General features: G+C 45.6%; 1 protein-coding gene across 3 annotated transcripts in view; it reads right to left on the bottom strand.

Annotated features, from left to right (window-relative positions):
- The window catches only part of fam184ab (family with sequence similarity 184 member Ab), a 61,464-nt gene that overhangs the window by 27,945 nt on the left and 15,141 nt on the right, over nucleotides 1–18,378 (bottom strand). For all 3 annotated transcript variants that reach the window (XM_041958958.1, XM_041958960.1, XM_041958959.1), the window contains exons 9-13: nucleotides 13,518–13,640; nucleotides 12,914–13,075; nucleotides 11,849–11,970; nucleotides 3,831–3,981; nucleotides 1,530–1,742 (exon numbers count right to left, since the gene is read on the bottom strand). In XM_041958958.1, coding sequence (XP_041814892.1) covers nucleotides 1,530–1,742; nucleotides 3,831–3,981; nucleotides 11,849–11,970; nucleotides 12,914–13,075; nucleotides 13,518–13,640 — 771 coding nt within the window. The remainder of the gene's footprint in view (nucleotides 1–1,529; nucleotides 1,743–3,830; nucleotides 3,982–11,848; nucleotides 11,971–12,913; nucleotides 13,076–13,517; nucleotides 13,641–18,378) is intronic.

Consider the following 18,378-nt stretch of genomic DNA (forward strand, 5'->3'; position numbering starts at 1 on the left):
GAGTCTTTGGCAGCAGGAAGTCGGAGAGCTAAATTAGGCAACGTGAATGTGTTTGTGTAGCGGGGATTTGTAAAAACTTTATTACTCCCTGGATGTCGCTGTCTGCGAACTGTGAACAGATAAAGTCAGACAATCCGAGCGTCGCTCCCATCCGCCCAAACTCACATAAAGCACACATACACGAATCATCCCTCTAATGCTCCACTCTGGATAATTGAGTTTTCTCTCCCTGCGCGGCTGACACAAATATAAACACCCCGCCACCATAAAAGCCCCCCGTAAAGCGCCCAACACTATCTGAGAGAAGGAGAAGGATCGGTTGACAAAAAGGTGTAGAAATGTGCACCAGAAACAGGTGGAGGAGGAGGTGGAGGTGGCAGGGAGGAGCATGTTCCAGCACTCAGTTTGGTTTACAGGAAGATAATGAAGACTGCTGATTTCATAAGCGCTGTGTGACTCAGAGGTGAGATCCTTTCCCCACATTCGTACTGAAGGAGCTGCCAGGAACACATCATGAGGACGCAGCTTCCTGACCTCCATTCTGCCTCCAGTATTAATACAATTACAGCGTCCAAGTCGAAAAAGGGATTTGGAATTGTGATGTATAGCTGATCCAAATCGACCTTGACTGTGAAATGGAAGGATTAGCGTTGAAGAACATTTTCTTGGCACCTTGCGGAGTGTGTACGTTGTGTTTGTGCATGCATATTTTGACATCATGAAGAGGGAACACAGAGCTGTCAGAGCAGCTGCTTGATACAGAAGCTGCCTGCTGTCAGCGAGAGGCGGTACGGCGCTGATGACTCACTGTCAGTCCAACCTTGACTCCGACGAGCCTCCGGTGGATTAAAATGTCGAGGATGGCTTCTCCTGAGGAACGTCGGTAACTGGCAGAGGATATGACATCACGCTGCAGCTCACAGCTCATGTGTTTAAAATGTACACTGTCTGCGTCTGATGCTCAGTGTGATCAACAGTAATCCATCAGATCTCTGTCTGTCTCCTGGTTTAGCCTGATTCGAGGCTCGTGTCCAGTCGCTGTCCATGGTGCTGAGGTGATCCACCTCACTGCTGCCCTGCTGCACTCAGTCTGACTGCAGTTCTTCCTCAGACTGGATCACTTACAGTATGTACTGATTTCTGATGCACCGTTACTGGATACAGCCAGAAATACTGACGAATGGCAGCATGACTTTGAAAAGAGCTGCTCATATTGGTCGATATCCTGCTGCAGATGTGTTTCGGCTGATGAAGAAGTTTACTTTACAGAACACTTTAAAGTGCATCGGCATTATCTGAAACGGGGCCACGTTTTAACGAGCGCGTTCTCATTTTGTTTATATCTCGTGCTCTACCTGCACATGCACGAGGATGCAGGGGTGCATCACAAGCATGAAGGACACGTTCACGCTGACCGGCTGATGTGGCAGAAACATGTACCAGCTAAAAGCAGGGAAGAGGACGGCTAGCTAGGAAAATTAATGCGTGTGCATGTGTGTGTGCGCATGTGCATGTCCACCTCCACCTACCTTCAGGTCCCTCTGCCTGGCGTGCTCCATGTCCTGCATGGAGCAGCAGTGGACCTCCTGCAGACGCTGCTGTCTCCTCTGGTGCTCCGTCTGCAGCTCGTCCAGCTGCATCCTCAGGTGCTCCCTCTCCTGGCTGAACTGGTGCTGCAGCTGCTGCAGCGACGACTGCGACTGTGACAGCTGCATCTCCAGACTCTGCTTCAGCAGGGAGATCTGGAGAGAAGCAGAGAAAATGAGGGACTGGGGGCGAGACCCTCATACTGTTGAACAAGCCGCTGCAGCTGCACCTTCGCACACATACAGACATTAAAAGGAAAAGATTGTGCAGGACGAGTATCAAGGAAGTTTAAGCTGCCTCCAGGGAGCAGCATCATGCAGCAGCATCACAGGACAGGGCAAAGAGGGGTGACATCAATTAGGCTTAAACAAATCAAGATGTTTGTAATTCTTTCAGCCTCGAGCAATAAAATCTCTTTCTTTTGGTAAACAAAGAGTTTTCAGTTCATAATAAAACCTGTAGTGCAGTGAATGCAGCTCGAGGATTCATCGTTGGCAGGAAGCAGCATGAGTCACCAAATTAGTCTGTCTAGACAACTTAAGACAGTGAAGATTTGGGAAAGTGTAGAGATAAAAGAGTACAACCTTGTACAAAGTGTTTAGAAGGTTTTTCCTAAAGGCAGCTGGACTTGTCTGAGGTTCTAGAAGACGTTCCGCCTCTCATCCAAGAGGCTTCTTCAGTTCTGACTGACTGGTGAGAGGTCTCAGGTGTTTATCCTCTTGCAGGGTCACACCCGCCTATCATGTGAGTCATTAAGGTCACATGGGCCAGGGTGTTAATGGGTCCTGGTGTGAAAGGGTGGGGTTTTCTTGCCCGACCATCATATGACTCATCAGGGTCACCTGACTCCTGGTGTTTCCTCTCTGTCTACAGACAACAACACTTGTTGGCAGGATGCAAAGTTTCTCTGATGGATGATAGTCTCGTCTGCTCGTCCGCCCCTCAGAGCAGACTGACAGGAAGAAAACTGAACCCAATGCTTTGACTGAACACAGGTGAGACACAGGTGAGAGACCTGCAGGACCTTTGATGATTCGTTCATTAACAAGCTGGACTAAAGCCGATAAAGTCGTCACAGTTTGGTTTGATTTATAGATCAGAGTCTCCGTAAGAAGCCAGCGCAGCTCAGCCTCGATAGCTGCGTCCAAAATTTGGAAAAGATATTATGACTAAGACGTGAGTCATACCATGACATAAGCGTGTGGTTATATATGCTGTGTTCTGACCCCGTTATGACCAGCTTCACTCGCAGGAACAACTGGCTTTCTGACGAGAACGAGCACAACATGTTCACACATCCTGCAGACACGACGCAACATTAGCCTTCCTTTAGAGTCATGTCTGTGACTCCTCATGAATGGAAGTCCAATATTCACTTTGAGCTCAGCTCAGGTCTCAGTAAACTCCTGAGGGAAACATCTGGCTGCAGCTGGTTGACTGCACCGTGTCTTTCCAAACACCTTGCTGGAGGTGCAGAGCTGTTTCTTTCATGTAGTGCTGCCTGTGCAGACATGGCTTTGGGCCTAAAACACCCTCAGACTTTAATGAAGCTGATACACATTTGTTGTAGTTTTTAAAGATAATGTGAAGCGTCTTGTGTGTGAGCAAAGTAAAATCATAAAATCTGCCCACAAATGAAAGCAGTCTGGACCATCATTTGATTTCCAAACGTCTTCTGTCAGTGTGTATCCATCAGGAGACCGACCGCTGCTCTGATTGGACGTCAGAGAAAGTAAACATGGCTCAGCTGATTTAAGACGTGTTGATCACTGGATTGGAGCTGATGGACAGGACGGACATGATGACGACCAGCCGCTGCCGCTGACGATGTTCGTCCGTGTGTCCGATGAGCTCGGTCACGCCACATTAACATCGCTAGCGGTCGTATCGCTCTAACTGAGGCAACACGAGCCGTGACAGAGTCGCTCTTATTGGCGTTCTCATCCTCTCTCTCTCTCTGCCTATTGATTCTTCTAAAACTGGTGTAATCAAAGCCGTTCGACTCGAAGCCGGGGGCTTCTGCTGCTTTGTGTTCAGGGATCTGCAGCTCAAGTGAAGATTAAAACAATCTCTGACCAGCAAATGAGGGAACTCAGTCCTCTGCATCCAGGACCAGTGATCAGCTGCTGTTCATTATTTCTTGTATTAATTTAACATCAGAAAGGCGCCATCGGGGCGGGGTTTTATTCCTCTCCACATAAAGACCAGGACGGGGCAGGCCAACGAGCACACACTGTTCGTACCTGTTCCAGCAGGTCCTCCACCTTCCTCTGCCAGCTCTCCCGGGCGCTGCTCAGCTCCTGCTCCTTGCTTTGTGCCAGCTGAACCAGCGCCGAGGCCTTGTCCTCCTCGTGCTCCTCTCTCAGCTCCTCGCGTAGCTTCTTACACTCCTGCCTGCAGCACAGGGCGCACACATATTAGTCTTTATGTTTCAGGATAACGCCCTCATCCACTGTGATTCACCAAACCTGCAACAAAACCCGCATCAGTCCAGACTGTGGCCTGAAGACTGTCAACCATAAATAAACAGTGAAGTGTTAGGAAACATAGAAGGTAACAGTTAACGCGAGGAGTCGACTACAGGATCATGAATTATGGTTACGTTTTTGATAGACTCATACATTTAATTTGTTGAGGCGTATTTTTGGAGTCAGAAAATCTCTTTAATCTGGATGAATCGGGTGTTTTTGGTCACTTGGTGGCTGAACTCTGCAAGCAGAGGTTCAGTCATGGTCCATGTGGCCAACATCCACTCTGCTTTGAGCTCTGGTTTGGTCTCCACCAGATGTTTTAGCTGTTACTCCTCTACAGGTTGCTTTGGAAAAAGAAGTAAACACGATTTATAGTCTGCAACCTGACCTCCAAAAACTTGTGTGTTTCCTTTAGCCCCCTTTTGTTCCTTGGTTTTGTTGACATGACTTTTTATTACGGCTCACAAGCACAACACCAACATCCAGAGGAAGAGGAGACTCAAACCAACACAACTTTACAGCAAAGGTAAAGGTGCTTCAGAGAGCTCAACAAACGCTCCGCCAGACTGCAACGCTGCAGCGACCACCACCCCGTAACACCGCTGCTAACAGCTCTGTGTGTGTGTGTATGTGTGCGCGCTGCCAATAGACTCCCTGTGTGGGAGTTGAAATGGCAGCTGTTAAATGAAGTATCGAGGCAAACACATTTTTTTGTCACTTGGAGAGCCAGAAAGTGTCAGACTGAAGGCGGGTATTCTCTCTCTCTCTCACACACACACACACACGCACGCACGCACGCACGCACGCACGCACACACACACACACACCAGTCACGTTCATCATGCAGCACACTTGACACGTGTCATCATTCATGTCCTCGTTCAGTATAAAACACGCAGTCACGGATGTCGATGCACGCAGGCGCTCGCCCTCTCTTTCAAGCACACGGACACACTCGCATACACACACACACACACACTCACACTCACACACACACACACACACACAGAGGCCTTGGGCTTCAAAGAGCTCTGGTCTTCTTAATAAGCTTCGTTCTATAGCATCTGCTGGGCAGGAAGAGAGATGAGGGCAGATGGAGAGAGGTAAAGGGAAGAAGGGGTGGATGAACTGTCAGAGATGGAGGAAATATCCTGATAAAATGTGGGATAATTGGCTGGATTCTTCGGCGCGTGCGATGAGATATAAGACACACATGTTCACTGAAGGTGTGTGTGTTCATGCATACATCAGCGTGCTGTCACTCTAATTGTGTGTTTGCCACAGATATAAACCCATCATCAGCTTCATCACTACCTGAATGTAACATGTATCTGGAGATATACAAAAACCAGAGCTGGAAGATGTACTCAGATCACTTATTCAAGTAGCTAAACCACAGAGAGAAGAGATACAGGGATACAAATAAAATGCTGCACTGAAAACCTGATGAAAGTATTAGCATCAGAATATACTGAAAGTACCAAAATTAAAAGTACTTATGAAACCAATTACTCACTCGTTCCCTGCTGTGATACTGCTAGCCTTCAAAAATTACTGTGTAAAACTAACCGGACCTCCTCTTTGTCACCATTAGCTGCAGTCGGACATTCAGTCGTTTTAGTTCCACGTTCTTCAGAGAATATTTAAATATTTTATCTTTGCTGATATTTTTGAATATGAGAGTTTTCACGGTAAACTCTTTGACAAAAAAATGCTCGGAAACATGTTCAGAGCTTCTTGTTATCTCCATTTTCAGGTGTTATTGACAGCAGCTACGGCGTATAATGAATGAATTTATAAGGAATTTATGAATTGAGCTTCAGCAGTGTGGTGCAGCTTTAAAGACATGAGCAGAATCCTCATTTGCATCTGAGGTCAAACTGACACTGTTCGAATAAAAGTTTTCACAAACACTCAGATGGGATTAGAACTACTGAACATGGTAATGAGGGTAATTAAATATCAGCTGTCCTTCTGCTATTTACCTTCTCGATGTCAGTGTCAAATGACAGGCGGATGTACAGAGTTTAAACACATATTCCCAAACGTGCATACAACTGTACATAAAACGTGCTGGAGGCTTCGGACTCAGTTTGTAGCAGCAGAGAAATTCAGCGTTTCACCTGACAGGAGCTGCGGTGCAGCAGCTCTTCTGCAGGAGAAGAGTTTCCAAACCTGCTCAGGTAAAAGCAACCGAACCAACACAAGCGTGATATTACACCTGTGGGTCACAGCTGTTAGAGTGTTTGTCGGACTGGTGTTGTTCGTTGTGGATTTTACCATCAAATTTCTACCAAAATTTGGTACGTTGGAAAGTCTGCTCGATGTTGAGTTAAACTAACACTGCAGGAACACGCATCATGCTAACATGCTGATGTTTAGCAGGTATCTTTTATGTTTAACATTTAGGGTCTACGGCTAAGACACCAACAAGCTGCCATTAAAACATCGACAACTATTTAAAGAACAATCACGACTTAAATCTCATCATTTTTGTTAAACAGCTCACATGAAGTCAAGTTGTGCTCAATTCATGTCATGTTGAATCAAATAAAGGAGTGAAAAATAATAAGTCCTGCAAACCAGAGTGAAATTAATCTGAGAGGCTACAGCTATGCTAACAGCTGTGCGAGCCTGAAATCAACAATGCATGCTAACATGCTCACAATCACAATGCTAACATTTAGCAAATAATCTTTATCATGTTCTTAGTTTAGCATTGCTAGCACTTGCTAATTAGCACAAAGCAGAGGTGAGGCTGATGGGAAACTTATTAGTTTTCCAGGTATTTGGTCATAAACCAAAGCATTTGACAAGTTTTAATGTGATGATGCTGATCAACCTCATGGTGGCGCTAGAGGACGATGAATGTACAAACTTTCATGCCAACCCATCTGATAAACACTGAGATGCTTCACTGGACAGGAGGAAACTTTGACTTGTGGGAGACACTAATGGAAAGCTGAGTCCATCCTCTGGGGACCATGAATGTCTGTTCAAGACTTCACAACAATCCTCCAAACGACTGTTGAGATATTTCAGCGGTGGAGCAACCGAGCGACCATCGTTACAATCCCTGGAGCTCAAACACGCTGATTCCAGACCTTCACGTCTCTACAACAGCTTCTGTGCGACAGGACGGACCGGCTCGGCGCTGCCGGCCCTTCAGCCGGCTGGTCCGCTGAACCGCCTCTGTTCATTTAGTAATCCTGAGCCCCGACCATGATTACGCTATCACAGAGAAACCGCCTGTTTCCGCTGTGAAACAGGGATTAAAGACGGCCTCCTTAATTCAGACGGCTCACTAACCACAGCGTACTCACCCCAACCGCCAAATGAATAGATGTTCTCCGGAGAATAAAGAGCTCTGAGCAGAAACACAAGGGAAGGAGAGTGAAAGGTAATGAAGAGGAGGCTGAGAGGAGCGACGGCGTGAGGACGCTGCAGTCGTTTCTACAGCGTGAGGACATCCACTCTTATTATTCTGTGAGATTCATTAGTGATTTAACCGGATTGGCCGCAGTCAGCTTGTCAGCACAGCGGACAGAAAATTAGAACAGGCATTCCCTAATCTGTCTTTGATGCAGCCATATTTAGTCATTAGTGTCACACCGTTGTTGCTATGGCTGCACGTAACAACGTTTCCTTTTCCGTTTGTTTTTCACTTTTTTATTCAAGACACTTCCAAACTGTTCAAATTGATGCACTGTTTACATTTATCTGGAACAAATATTAAGTTTACAGCAGCTGAAACATGGACATGTTTAGCGAAGGATGCCCCTGGTAGGACGAAGGTTGCAAATATTTGGTTGAAAAAACCTTCATACATCCAGGGAGGAATAAAAAGAAAAGAGTCGAGCGGCTGGCCGACAGATTTCGGCTGTAATGATTCCGAGGACAGGTGGGAAACGATGCTCGTGGTTCCTGAACGAACTGCTTCCTGCTGTTTTAACATCATTCTTTCATAATTTGATGAAAGACTTGACACTTGTTGTCCGTCTATTTCTGCTGTGCTCTTCAGAAGCGTCTCCTTCAACCCGGAAGCATTTCAGGATCCTGATCTGAGACCGAGGCTCGTTAACGTTTATACTGGAGGTCCAGACTGATCCCTGATCTGTGACTGCATCAAACACACGTATAGATCAGGCTTGTACAAAATTCGGAATTGAATTGCGAATGATCCCCAAATTCAAATTCAATTCTTGAATTTCAATATGAATTTGAATTGAAATTCAAATTCGAATTGCAGGAAGTGGAATTGGAATTCCATGAAATTCAAAGAAATTCATGATAATGAAAGTAAACAAAGATTCTGTCCAGACTTCTATGATTACAATATGAATTTAATATCTACTGTATATTTAATATAGGGCCTTACCTTATGTCCACAGCACGATTTTGTATATTTTTAACAGAAAATGGCCCCATTTGTACCACAATTTGTTACTACAAATATGTACTCAATAAAACTGATCCTTAAAATTTGCAGATATGGAGTGCTTCCAGATGGCTGCAACTCTTGATCCAAGATTTAAGCTAGAAGAAAAGAACACAATCAGAAACCTCCTCGCTGCAAAAGTTGATTCTGTATGTCCAAAAGCCACTTCTGACATGAATACCCTACCACACAAACGCCCCAGACTGTTTTCCTACATGGGCACTGAAACAACGTCTGTGCCAATTGATGCAACCTCACATGAGCCCCCAGCTGAATTGAGCGCCCCATGTTTGGCAGCGGGTACCAACCCCCTTGTTGTTCTGGAAAGAAAACCAAAATCGTTTCCCAAACCTAGTTCTACTTGCATGCAAATATCTGTCCATACCTGCTTCCTCTGCACCTGTTGAGAGGATCTTTAGTGTTGGTGGAAAGATGTTCCGACCAGAGTGACGCCGCCTCAGTGATAAAATGAAGAGCTGATGATCATTAAATGTGACACCGTTACCCCGTGAAGTAAATAAAACAGTTTGCATTCACCACAGCTTTGTGCTATTTGATTACTTTAAAATAAAAATATTGTTTTTACTATATGTATGCTTAATAATAGTCTCTGTATTACATTTATTATGCTTCAGATATAATTATTCCAATATGGAAGAAAAACACATGCTAAGTATCACACTCTCATTGATATGTGGTTAGAATGAATTTCTCTGAATTGCAATAAATTTAAAATTCCACTTCCTGTAATTCACATTCACATTCAATCCCATATCCTCTGGGGGTGGAGCCAATTCAAATTCAATTCAAATTCACTTCCTGAATTGATCTGAATTCTGAAATTCTGAATTTTGTACAAGCCTGGCATAGATCTCAACCGAACTGAAGGCTCCACACAGGAGGAGTTTGAAGTGATGGCACAGGTGCTGCGCTGCTAAAGCCTCTGAGTGTCCAAACGAACACAAAGGAAACAAAGGATGAGAGTAAAATAACACAAGAAGTGAAGCGGAGTCACGAAAAACGATATTCAGAGAGTGAAGAAAGGCTAAAAATATCAAACAGTATCAAGTGTGACCTTTCCAAAGAGCTGCAGCTCGAACAGATTCAACAAACTCGCAGGTTGAGAACGAGCAGCTGCTGAAGGATGTCTTCTTCTCTTCCTTTAAAACACGTTCTGGATAAACGTTCTTTAATTTGGTCGTCAAAGAGCTGTGATCATCCCGCTGTACAACAAGACTCGACTCGTTTGCAACTGTTCTTTTTGGGGTTTCCGTTGGCAACTGACACTAAAAGATGGTCTGCTCTCGGATGGAGGAGTTCCCGAACTCTCTCTCTGTTCAGCACTCGTCTGTCTTGAACCTCATCCTCCACTCGATGACCACCAGCCTGCATCAAGGGGGAGAATGAAATCCAGAAAAGTTTCCGTCCCAAAACCATTTCTGCCCTGCACTACTTCCTGTTACTCATCACCTGACATTTACGCTGATGCTCATATACTCCATACGTGATATCAACCGATGCATCAGCCCCAACAAACGATTGTTCTGGCTTCAGATTTCACATTGGGGAGGAGAGAGGGAGTCAAAAGGCCTCAGTCAGACTTCACACATGAGACAGAATATAACCACTGAATATATCCGACAGTCAAAGAGGTTTCACGTCCTGTTCGTTCCGACAGTCGAAGGCGTTTCGAGCTCCGATGAACCACTGAAGGATCAGTGCAGTCAAATTATTCACATAGAAAATCACACAGTGCTTTCTCACTCAGCTGCTGTAGCTTGGTGTTATTGATCCAGGGTTTGAGATCATGGATTCCTGGACTGATCGGACACAGGACCAGGGTCCCATCAGGTCTGCAGTCCCCTAAAGTCATGTTTTTAATGTTTATTTTAAGGTCAGAGTTCAGTTTTTTAACCCGCCTTTAACGTGTGACAGCGTGCATCAGAGGCTTCTTTGATGGCTTCTTTGTTTCGCTGCATATGAAGTATTAATAGTAGAAAGTGGAAGCTTTGGACTCCAGGAGACAGCCTGTCTTCATCTCTGCTGTGACATTTAGGAGAAGGTTCCTGAAGCACTTCATAGATGTGGTTAACCTGCAAAACGCCTGCAAACAGCTGCTCTGTTCAGGCGTGACCTTTCCTGCGTGCGCGCCCTGGGAACCGCCGTCTCATGATCCGTCCATGTCGCCGTCTGATGTCTACCTTCATCCCTGCGGTGCTCGCAGCATTAGAAAACAGCTTTAAAGCAGCGAATTCTCTTTGCAGAAACAGTGTCCCAGTTCCTGTGGATAATCCGCAGACCTCGCTGTGAACAGCCCTCACTGGGACGACTTTCAGCTGAAAACACAGTCCTTATGAAAACAGTTGACAATGTGTTCTGTGGATTATCCGGGGGAACTGGGACACTGTTTCTGGGAAAATAAAAAAACACGTTTCTTTTTTTTCTAATTTGGATGAACCAACCCCGGTGCAGTTTTTAAGCCATTTAGTGCGAGGTCATCTACGAACACGCCCTGATGTTCACCAGCTATCTGAGTCCTTTCATGCCTCTTCATCACGGTTATTAAAAAGTGTTCTGGTCAACGCAGGGAATCGCTATCTGAAGCTGTGGTGGACTGAGGGGATGAAAGAAAAGCAAAAAGTCAATGAAACCGTCTCACCACAGAAGAAGAGGTGTAACAGCAGAGCATCAGACAGTCAGCGGAAGCTGACTGGAAGCTCTCTGTGGGTTTGACTATTTAATGCAGAGATAAACACTAATGGAGTCATTTAGAGGCTGCTGGCTTCACTGTGTGAAAAATACATCAGTTCACACCTCAAAACAGTCAATTTCATTCTTTGAGGTTTCTGAATAATAACACTTCAAAGGTCTGTGGACGTTAACACAGACTTTGAGCTGCAGGCTTTAACACTGGATTGAGCTGAGAAGTTGAAGAGTCCTCCAAGGATAATGCTCTGTCACGGTCAATACTGTGAGTCCAATGACCTGTGTGTGTGTGTGTGTGTGTGTGAGTGTGTGTGTGTGTGTGTGTGTGTGTGTGTGTGTGTGTGTGTGTGTGTGTGTGAGTGTGTGTGTGTGTGTGAGTGAGTGTGTGTGTGTGAGAGAGAGCGTGTGTGTGTGTGTGTGTGTGTGTGTGTGTGAGTGAGTGAGTGAGTGTGTTTTCTAGTAAGTGTGGGAAACAAAAAATAGAAAAACAAAGACTTCCATTCCTCATCCATTCTTGATTTCACGCTCTCCCTTTGTTTAAAGACAAAATAAGGACAGTAAGTGTTACTCACACACACTCACACACACACACACACACACACACGCGCACGCACGCACGCACACACACACACGCACATACACACACCTGAGTGTTTCAGTCCATTTGAGCTCCAGCTCCAGAGCCATCTTGTCCATCTTATGTTTTTCTTCTTCTTTGGTGGTGAGGAGTTTGGCTTCATGCTGACGCTTCTGGGTCTCCAACTCTCCCTGTGGAGGGAGACAGACAGACAGCAAGTCAGACAGACAGACAGACAGAGACAGGCAGACAGACAGACAGACAGTCAGACAGACAGGCAGACAGTCAGACAGACAGGCAGTCAGACAGACAGGCGGTCAGAGTCAGTCAGACAGACAGGCAGACAGACAGAGTCAGACAGACAGTCAGACAGACAGGCAGACAGACAGACAGTCAGACAGACAGACAGTCAGACAGACAGGCAGACAGTCAGACAGTCAGACAGACAGACAGGCAGGCAGTCAGACAGACAGAGACAGACAGACAGACAGACAGACAGTCAGACAGACAGGCGGTCAGAGTCAGTCAGACAGACAGGCAGACAGACAGAGTCAGACAGACAGTCAGACAGACAGTCAGACAGACAGGCAGACAGACAGACAGACAGGCAGGCAGGCAGACAGACAGACAGACAGGCAGACAGACAGACAGACAGTCAGACAGACGGACAGACAGTCTAAATGCTGCTCAGAGGTTTTTCCGTCCTGACATGGATCAGTTCTTCGGGCGACCCTGGAAACTTTCTGGATGTTTTGAAGCGTGAACGAAGGTGAAAGTCTATTGGGGGGGCACGCTGCTGACAGTCAACACCACACGCTGATGTCAGAGGAGACATGGAGGCCCTTTAAAAACCCCATTCTGCTCCAACCCCAGTCTACATGGTGGGACTGACGTGACTCAGAGACAACACTGGATCAATGTGATAACTGATTATTGTGTTGGAATGGATCAAACAGCCAGTGCTGTGCTGCTGTGCTGCTGCGCTGCTGTCTGTGGACCAGTTTAAAGTTTTGAACCTCGGTCTGAAGTGATCTTTTGAGGTTCAGGTCTGAGGTCGGCCCCACTGCGCTGATGGTTATGGTCAGGTACAATGTCACAATGAGCAAAGACACGTGTTTGAGCGCTGATGCCGACCTGCAGTGCAGTCAGCAGGTTGCTGGTCTCTCTCAGTCGGGCTCTGGTAGCGTCCAGCTCCTCCAGCAGTTTGTCCTGCGCCTCCTTCAGCGTGGAGATCTGTCCCTCAGCCGTTCCGATGTCCCGCTCCCCCTGCTGCACCTCCTGCTGCAGCCGAGTCACCTGTGGGGAGGACGGACAGAGTCGGACAAAGAGGCCGAACCTCCTCTGTTACACTGCAGGCTGTAGCTCTGCGTGGCTGCAACCTTGAAACCACATCACCATTTTATGCTCAGCGAGGTGGAATTTCCATCAAAAATGCATCAATAACCATTTCTCTTCTGATTTTTAAATGGGCCATACACACACACGCTTTTTGCTAACGTGGCAACATGGTTTTGCAATGCATCAGATATTAATTTAGCTCAAAGTTAAAAGCAAAGTACAACTTGGAAAATGTGTGTGTGGAGTGTATGAACAACAGCTTAAAACCAAGACTAATGGCACCGGACAGATCAAACAACTCTGTGTCAAACACAATGGGAACAGCGACAGCATCACGCCACTCCACATCCTACGTCCTAATTTATTCTTCATCACATGATCTTCACCAACAGTGTCCTACCTCCTCATTGGCTGCGGTGAGTTTGGAGGTCAGCTCCTCCCTCAGCTCGTCCAGCTGCTGCCTCAGAAGCGTCTTCTGCTCCTCCAGCGAGAGGCGCTCTCTCTCAAACTGCTGCTCCAGATCCTGGAGGCCGACCAGAAACACAAATCTGTCAGAAACGAGTCAACGTGTCGAGTCAACACGGAGCGTCAGAGGAGATGATCTGCGCCTCCATCAGTCAGAGGTAGAGCATGTTCTACTGGAGGAAACACTGTAGTAGTATTCATGATGTTTGACATCAGTGAAGATCCTCAGTCATCCAGGTAATAAGATACCTGAAAGAGACCAATCGAAGGCGGAGACATTTATTCATAGCTCTGATAAACATGGTCGAGTCCGCTTTCCTTCAGTAGACCACATTCACAGTGTCGGAGGTCCAGTCATGTTTAGGTCACGTTACATCGGGTGATGTTGAATCAAGGCATCTTCATTTCTATTTAAGCTAAAGTCAATGTGAAGAACCCACAGTCTGAAGACATGCACAGCAGTGCTAAATGCTAACGTCAGCATCCTAACGAGCGCACAATGACAATGCTAACATGCTGATATTTTGCAGATAACTCGCACCATGCTAACATTTGCTAACAGCACTCAGGACAAAGTCCAGCTGAGGCTGATGATGGAAGATCATTCGCTCTGAACGTCAACAGCTGCTGAAACCAAACTGATGGTCCTGACTTGTCTCATGTCCTTCATACGTGTGCAGTATTTCCTCCCTGGACTCGTCTTTGTTGAACGTTACAGTCACTGCTCTCTGATCTGTACACATTTCTAAAAATACTTCAGACAAATCTTTGTCCTTGACGGAGGAGAGAGAATGAGTTCTAGCATTGTTACCATAATAAAGCTTATTATGCCCGCTGATGAATGGGGAACGATTTCTGCTACAGCGTGCCATGATTGCTGCTTTCCAAGGACAATTAGAGCTGAGGGAAACTGCTGTAATGTCAGATGGAATTTGCCACCATTATTCATGACACAGAAGGAGTTTGCAAGGCTGTAAAAAACACTCAGTACATTAAGTATTGTGACACCGTTCCATAAAATGAATGGAAGCTCACAGACACCCGCCTGAATTGAAGAGCGAGAATCACATCAAACCACGTGTCACATCATCTTCATGACATCTTGTCACAGGGTGGAGGACGTTTCTCATAACTGTGAGAACTATCATCTGTAAAACACATAACATGTTAAAAACACGTGTTTTAACATGTTATTGAAACTCCTCCAAATGATGCAGAGTTTGCAAATGTGAACCTGCTCAAACAGTCACACGTCAGCGAGGGTGAAAGGATTGAAATGGACCGTGGGTGATTAGAATAGAAATCAAGCATGTCGTGTTAGATTCAGGGGCTGCACAGATCGTCGCTCTGTGGGAAGCCCTGCTAATGTAGCAGAAACAGATAAACATTAGCATTAGCGTTAATCTGGAGCTGTGTTTGCTGCCACCTGATGACTGGAAGTCATCAGGTTTACTCTCCTTTCAGCTCGGACTCTCTATCTTGCTAAATGCTAGTCGCTAACTTTGCTGGTCTGTGGTTTGGTGCTGAAAGATGCTAAAGCGCTTCATCGAGCTAATTCTGTCTTTAATATGACACGTTTGAGCCGCTGTTCATATGAAAATACGTATCAGAGGAGCTTTAAACACTTTGTCCTGTACTTTCACTGTGAATAAGTGAGGAAAGTGTGACAGAGCTATGTCCAGCATAGCTAGCATAGCACTCATCTAGATTTCGTTAAAGCTAAACAAGCCAAACAGTGTTGCTATGGTCAGCTAATGACTGAGGTGATGCTAATGCTATCAAATCACATCGTCTTAATCATAAATACTGATTACGAAAGTTGGCTCATCTCTTTAAAACCATCGTGCTTTAACTTTCATTTGATTGGTTTCTGTTGGTGAGACGGTGAAAAGGTGAAAGGTGAGACTCTGTACTGTCGACCACAGATGTGCTTCCACATAAAAAAATCATTACAGTGCATCAATTCACCCAAATCCCAACCACGAAATCTAACAATCAAAAAACGATCAATGAACGCATCATATTTATCTCAATGTGTGAACAATTGAAATCTTTATTGTTCCGTAAGCTGACTCTCATCAGTCTGATGGTGATCAAAGACGAGACAGAGGGACTCTTCCGGCCGTCGGTCGATCTCGAAACAAGGTCAGATGAGGAGGAATAGAACAGGGCATCAGGATTCCCGCCATAGCTCGCCGCTCGATACGAGGGGCGAGACCGAGGTGCCGCAGACCTGTTCATTTAAATTCAAACCTGGCCTCCTCACAGACAACGCTCATTATAATTTAAAGTGATCAAAGAACAGAGGTGATGAAAGAAAAGATGATTAACTAGACGTGATGAAACAGACAAAAGAATCCAGTGATGAAGAACAGAGGGATGAAGAGTCTCATCCGTCCGCCCTCTGATCCGCGGAGCGAATGAACGCCGCTTCCTCGCTGCGGACACTTCTGCACCCACACTGGCAGCACAACCACGAACAGGAGGAACGAAAGCAAACGACTGAAGCTGTCGGGACGCAGTGGGAGGGAGATCACACAGAGCCCGAGAGCAGGAAGGACGCGTATGGACGCATATCTGATAACTCCGGAAACGCAGAGCGCTCTCCTCTTAATGTAGCTGTCAGCTCTGATCAGCTCCACTGCGGAAGATCGTTTAAAACACATCCTCGTTATGCAACGTGGATGCAAGAGAATACTCGATGTGTTGCCGTCACGTGGCCGAGCGTGAGCGTGTGGGGATCGGGCATCAGTCAAATGAGTGGTGGGCTGCGGTTTGGAGCAGCTACTCAAGCTCATTAAACCAGTCTCAGGGCCCCGTCTGTAACCACAGACGGGGCCAGTCTCAAATCAGGTCCAGAAGACGTCACGATGCCAGGGACATGATCTGTGACGAGCCGCAGTCCGACAACCGTTGATCCCACATCGTCTCATATCAACAACCGTCATAGAAACTGGTCTTTGGAGCCAGCGGCTCCTGAACTGTGTCCCTTTGGACTGAAGGTCTGCATTTAAGTAATTGATCCCCAACCCGTGGGCCGCTGCCCACTAGTGGGCCATGGGTCATTTGGTACTGGGCCGCACAGAAAGAAAAAATAATTTCCATTATTTTGTTTTTTCGCATAATTTGTTTGATTTATTTTTCGAGTCTTAATGACGTTTTATTTTGAAAAGTGGCTGGATTCTCTCTGTTACATCCGTCTCGCTGGATGACACCATAAGTCACGTGATATATCCCGCTAAATTAAATCCCAAGCTAACAAAATGAACAACAAACAAAGTTCTTGAGAAAAAATTTTTGCAAAGGGGAAACGGTCCAATGAACGGACGGAAGAGGAACCGACACCTGCTAAAAAAGGGAAAGCTCCGAACAGGCAGTATCAGGAATCCTTTTTAAAATATGGATTTATCGCTATCATATTTGGTGGCTAACCGTATTGCTAAGGCAAAGAAGCCATTCACTATCGGCGAAGACCTACCTGCCGCCAAAGACATTTGCCGTGAACTTCTAGGAGAGGCTGCCGTTAAAAAGGTCGCACAGGTGCCTCTTTCAGCGAGCACTGTCACAAAATAAATAAAAATAAAATAAAGTGTAGGAGTTTTTAACTGTGCACAGTACAGAATAATATATAAATCCATCTAATGAATGCATTAGTGAGAAAAGCGATGCTACCGGAAGTGCCCTCGCAATTTTATTTTGAAATGTATCACGTGATTTCCTGTACTGACAGTGGCAGTCCGCAGCCAGGTCCTCTTGACATGATTAAAAAGTGGATTTACGTTCATTATTATTGTTATTATTATTATTAAAGAGAAAATACCACAGTTTTTAATGCCGATCTTATCATTTTATTTTGTTTTTATCTGCTACACCTTTAGACTGGGCCATGGTACAGAAAAGGTTGGGGACCACTGCTTTAAGTGGTTTTCATGACTCACCTGTTTGGTCAGGTGACTATGCAGGTACAGTACGATGTGTTCCGGTCTGCATTTCAAATGTCTCCTCATTTATTCTTATTGTGAGGCACTTTGTAATTAAACTTACTACAGGTACGCGGTAACATGAGCTGCATTTATGCGCCACTTTTCTACCTGCACCGACAAAAAAACACAATTATTATCAGTTACATTTTGTTTAAATCAGTTTCTGTCTAAATAAATGTATTTGATGTGTATTTGAGGGTTCATCACAGTCTAAAGACAGAGAGACGGCCTCGTGCACTTTCAGGACCCGTCTCTTTATGAAATTTGGATTTCTAGGTTGCCTGGTTCGTGTTCAAAAACGAGGCCGAAATGTTCGAGATCACAGGAACATTAATAAAATGAATCGGCTGCGTTCTTTGAAGTTCCTTCACCAGAAATTCACATTCACGTCTCGCGAACCAATTCTGCTGAACTCGCCTCAGCTGAGAGAGGATAAATCTCTCCGGTTCAATCTCATGTTCTTCCCAAGAGCTAAAAAAGGTCACAGAGTAAAAATATATACCATCGAATATGCAGGAGACTCGCTGCGTAAAAGCGCCATCGCCATCCAAGAAGGATGCTGAGCCCTGACGGAGTCGCCACAGCCTGCACTAAGTACGCAGCAGTGAAATATTTATGCTGGAAGTTTTAGAAGCACGCACACACACACACACACACACACACGCCGGCAGCCTGGATCACATCCATCAGCCAACACTCACATCCATCTCCTTCACCTTCACATCATTTCAGCCTAATTTTGATGACTTTACTCACTTTCTACTCTCCACTTGCAGTTTTATGTGCGCTAAATGTCGGCAGTGTTCAGCAGGA

Source organism: Chelmon rostratus, chromosome 18 (assembly GCF_017976325.1).
Source record: "Chelmon rostratus isolate fCheRos1 chromosome 18, fCheRos1.pri, whole genome shotgun sequence".
Taxonomy (NCBI): domain Eukaryota; kingdom Metazoa; phylum Chordata; class Actinopteri; order Chaetodontiformes; family Chaetodontidae; genus Chelmon; species Chelmon rostratus.